The sequence below is a fragment of the Triticum urartu genome, chromosome 3A (assembly GCF_056163025.1).
Source record: "Triticum urartu cultivar PI428250 chromosome 3A, HENAU_Tu73, whole genome shotgun sequence".
NCBI lineage: Eukaryota > Viridiplantae > Streptophyta > Magnoliopsida > Poales > Poaceae > Triticum > Triticum urartu.
In genome coordinates, this window is record NC_141875.1 from 23,579,365 (window position 1) to 23,584,506 (window position 5,142).

The 5,142-nt window shown below is 49.0% G+C and overlaps 1 protein-coding gene across 1 annotated transcript; it reads right to left on the reverse strand.

Annotated features, from left to right (window-relative positions):
• Positions 1-617: 617 nt before the first annotated feature.
• On the reverse strand, positions 618-1,994 carry LOC125547716 (aspartyl protease family protein At5g10770-like). Its single transcript, XM_048711517.2, has one exon. The coding sequence runs from the start codon at positions 1,992-1,994 to the stop codon at positions 618-620; it is 1,377 nt and encodes a 458-aa protein (XP_048567474.2).
• Positions 1,995-5,142: the final 3,148 nt, after the last annotated feature.

The following is a 5,142-nucleotide window of genomic DNA, read 5'->3' on the forward strand; positions in this document are numbered from 1 at the left end:
GAATCAAAGATCTGTTATATGCTCAAGACACTCCGGGGTTTTCTTATATGTTAACAACCGTGAAATTGCAACGACCAAGGCCCGTAAGAACTGCACTGATTGATGGGACTTATGGAGTATTTGGGGTTTGAGTACCGCCATCTAACAAATCAAAACCGTCAATATATACTAAAGGGCTTCGAATGTCTTGCCTCCGACCCTCAAATCCAGACTGCGAACCTGAGACGCCGAAGCTTGGAGATCCCCTCAACTTCCACCGGGCGGCGCGCTTGCGGAACAACGGTGGCAGCGGCGCGGCCGACACAATGAGTTAAGTACGGGTGTGGGCTCCACTGTATCGATTGTGTACGAATACACACAACAAAAAAATCATTCGGCCACTGTTGATATATTGACTAGTGTACGCACAAATCGCGGGATTTAATCCGAAGCCTCTACGGTACCCGGTAGAAACTAGAAACCGGTACCGCTGGTTTTTCATTTCGCCTGGACGCCAATCTGATGAAGAAGAGTGAGGTGGAGTAAACAGGCCCAAATCTCAGCATAAGATGTAGCAGCTGCTTATTAATTACATCGACATGCACGCAAGTAAACGCAGATCTTTAGTGCCCAAACTACTATTGTCCGCAGCGGTCGGGGACGAACCCAACCATGTCCGCACGAACGTCGTACACCACCTCCGTCGTCTCCTGCGCCAAGGTCCCGATGACCGCCGCGACCCCGGGCGGGTAGACAGCCCACGGCGGCGCGGCAAACGCGAGGCACCCTGCCGAGAAGACGTGGTCGCGGTCCTCGAAGTACATCATCTGCCGGATGCCGAGCTCCAGGCTCGCGTCGCTATCGAACGTGAGCGTCACGTGCGGCACGTCGATCTTCCTCAGGCCGGTGAAGTTGTAGCACGTGTCGAGGAAACCCATCGGCGGCGCCACCGGATACTGCGCCATCTGCTCCTTGAACTGGTCGCGGAGGGCCGCGTAGGTCTCCGGCATCAGGTAGGTGAAGGTGGTGCGCAGCGCCATGAGCGCGTCGCCGGCGGGGACCGGGATGACCGGCCTACCGGTGCCTAGGCTTAATCCGGCGAGCCGGACGAAGTACGAGTTGGGAAGGGCCGCGTTACTCCGTAGCGGGGTGTAGCTCACCTTGCGTTCTGGGCCTGGAAGGGGTGCGCCGATGGAGAGGAAGCCCCGGGCGCCCGTCCAAGTCGGCAGGCAGTAGGAGAAGGCCGCCGTGTCCGGAGACGAAGGGGCTCGGGACGGCAGTGAGTGGCTGTCCCGGCCGAGATCGAGAAGGCCGGATGAGCGGCCAGCCGTTCTGCCGCCCATCTCCATGCAGTTGGCCCTGAAGTTATCCACGGTGGTCGGCGTGGATCGAGAGAACGTGAGCGTGTCTGTCACGACGGTGACACTCGATATCACGGCGCCGTTCTTGGCCACGGTGGTGCTGGCGCAGCTGGGTCCGGAGCAAGCTTCCAGCGGGCAGTCCGGCGAGCCGCACGGAACATGGGCGACGGAGGAGGACCGGGACGGGTCGAAAGCGCCTGGCTTGCAGTTGCAGTGGAGGAGCGTGGCTCCGCCCGCCCCGGCGTCGAACCCCACGGTGAGGTTCTGCGCCGGAGTGCCGTACCCGACGACGACGTGGTACTCGGACTCGGACGTGCCCGGGAGAGTGACGAGGGGACTGCGGGGTCTGCGAGTGACGGGGAGGGAGTTGGGTGGCGGTGCGTGCTGGGCTTTGTAGGCCGCGTACCGGGCCTGGGTGGAAATACCGGCGTCGAACTCGAACGTGAGCATGACGGGGGCCAGGAGAAGAAGAAGAAGAAGAAGCAGGCGCAGCAAGTGCACGGAGGAAATCATGGCTGGAGTCACAATTGCTTGTGTGTAAGCTGCTGCCCATATATACATATATAGGACCCGCCAGCTCTTAATTTTCATTATATTGTAGAGTGCGGTGGTGAACTGATGGTGATTGATTGTCTCGTCCCTCGTCTCGTGCATATGGAAAAGATTTTTTTTGAACAAGATATGGAGAAGATGATGATCGGGATTAACGCCAGAGCTTTGCTGGTAAAGAGGAAACAGAGGCACTTGGCAAATGGCAACTCTCCAGTCCAAAAAGAAATATCAACACCATGGTGTCGTCGTCATTCTTGGAGTTGTCGATCGTTCATGGCGCCATCCCGGTGGTGGCAACGGTGATCTGTCCATGGAGAACCGACGATGGATGCCCAAAGGAGAAGGTTGGTGTTTTTTAAGCATCACACGAAGCTTCCCTTCAATTTAGTCATATATGCATTACATCAGATAGGTGGTGGATGATGTTCATTGTTGCTGATGTAGATGTAGTTCATTTCAATGGGTGTTTCGGAGCTCGCCTTTTCTATAATCATATACTCCCTATATCTCAAAATAAGTGTCTCAACTCCCTTTATTTTAAGATGAAGGAAGTATCATTTTATGTGTGTGCACTGATGTTGATTGTGTGTGTATCCTAATCATCTAGAAGCGGGCTGTATACTCATGACGTTTGTATTCCCTTAATGCGGCAATATGAGCCAATAAACCACCCTTTATCAGAAAATAATTGAAAACAACCACATGAGATAGGTGATCGAGTAACAAAAACTAGCCAAGTTGAGTACTGTAATGGTTGACGTAACGCAAAAAGATGCGACAATGGATGCCGAGAAGGCTGGTGTTTTTAGATATAACATGGTGCTAAGCTTTATTTATACACATGGAATGGAATACATAAACTAAGGGATCACGTGATAACAATAACAAAGATCACAGTGTTAGGAAGGGGGGGGGGGGTAGATTGAACTAGTCCACAACAATTACGCCCACAAGTAGGCCTACAAGTCTATCGTCATGTTCAATGCCTCAGTCGGTCAAGAGATCACCCGGAGTGCTCCTAATCTTCACCTCTAGGGAGTAGGCACTATTATATAAGCCGCTAACCACTGAGATGAACCATTCACACATAGTATATGTTTATCTTGAAACATATTATTTACATGTAATAGATTTTTAAAATACCAACAATACTAATTTTAAACGGGAACAGTTCATATATTGCAGAAAATTGGAGCTTTATGTACCTTAATATGAATGTTCATACATTTGAAATGTTTCATATCCTCTTCTAAAATTTTCCTGAATATGACAAAAATATTTATACTTTCAATAGTAGAAATATTTAACAACATAGTTCTAAATTTAAAAATAGTTGTTCATGCACATCTAAATATATGCCCTTGCTACTTTTAAGGAAATGTTTGTGTATTACAAAATTATTAATATGATTTGTGGATGCACTTTTCCCACAAATTGGACACAAACTAGGTGTGGGGGCTTTGCGGGAGTCCGGACAGCAGTCAGGTAGGACTCCGACACCCCCGACCCACTGAATCCCCCCTCTTGGTCCCATTTTCTTCCGATCCGCCCCTTCTACCTCTTGCTTTGCATCCTCGGCCTCTTCCTCCGACGCCGTAGCTGCACCTCTTCGGCCGCCACACAGGCATTGCCGGACCTCCGCAACCAGCACCGACGCACCCGCTCATCTTTTACGACAGTGTAGTCCACCCAGGACTCGTCCATAGCAAGGTACACTCTTCCTCCCCTATGGACTATGTCCATGGGGGACATTACACCCGGCAGGTGTTCGGTCAAATGTCATTGAGCTAATTTTCGAATGGCATGTCGTTATTTTAGAGTACGAAGGATCTCAAGGTACTCGAGCATGGAAAATGAGGGTTGTGCAATGCATGGTTGGCCATATGAACGGATTTCCTAGGCATGCACGGAATGGGGCTCTTCTGGCGGCGCGTGCATGATTCGTTTCACGTGTGAAAGCACATTGTGCCCTACTATATGCACATCATCCAACAACGAAATATGAGGTCATTATTGTATCCATGGTACGCCATCCAGACCACCGTCATCAAGTCTTGTGACACGGTTGCTTTGCTGGGGGCAATTTGGCCATTGCGCGCGGCAGGGGAAAAGATCGTAAGCTTTACTTCTTGCTCAACTTGTCGATTGAATTATTCATTCACTGGTTGTTGCTCTACATGTTGTGTAATCCATACGTGTTGCCATGATGTACCATAGGACAGACGGATGACCATTATTTAGGTACATACCCTGTTAGATGAAGCTGGGGCAGTAGGTGTGGGATGACATGATTCGTTCATGAAAAACTTGTTCATCATCTGGTTAATCTAGTTCAATTTTAACTATTGTTGTACTAGACTTATTTGCGTGTGATGTATGAATGATTTGTACTATTTTACATCCGAACTTTGATGAATTCCGTCGGCTTTGCATGAATTTCGTTCGGTCTATTGAAATGCGGTTTGAATTGTATGCGGGCAGCATTGGATGGCTGCCCCCCTCATCCGTGTCTACGAACTAACCCCCCTGTCTACGAAAGGATGCCGAAGCAAATTTACGGGTCAGCGTTGGAGATGCCCTAAGAGCGTTTACATCACTACTTTTGTGATCTAAATGCTCTTATATTTTATTTTATTTGCAGAGAAAGTAGAAGAGAAGAGAAGAGTCGCTCTGTCCTCAGATTTTAGCCACGTCCTCTAGTTATTGTTGATCAATCTAGCACCAGGAGACAGTGAACATCTAATCGATGTCTATAGTGCAGCTGTGCTATATCATCTTTTCTGGCGAAGTTTTGATGGTGAAAATGGCGTCACACAAAATAGAAGTCTCATATAATCGTCTTGGTGTGACTGTCGTGGTTGATCGGTTGACACACGTTCTGGTCGCACAGATTGTCAGCTGTAGATATGACACGGAGGAGTTTTTAATGCCTTTGTTTCTTCTCGTAATTTCGCTGTAACTTCGGCACAGGCGGGCGTTAATTCCTATATATCGTGCGACTTTTCCATAGGCACAAGTCTTGTTTCGTTCTTATCAATTGTTCTGTCTGGAGCGTTCGGCTGAAAGAGGAAAACATAAAATAAGGGAGATGCCATTCACAAGGATGAGAAGATGCCATGAGCTCACGCCAACACTCTACAAAGGAGAATTGAGCATGCTTATGCTTGCAATCGAACCCTATGTGTATATATACGGCAGCGCACCCTGATCGTATTGTGTACTACGACGATACAGCTTGCATAGAGGAGCA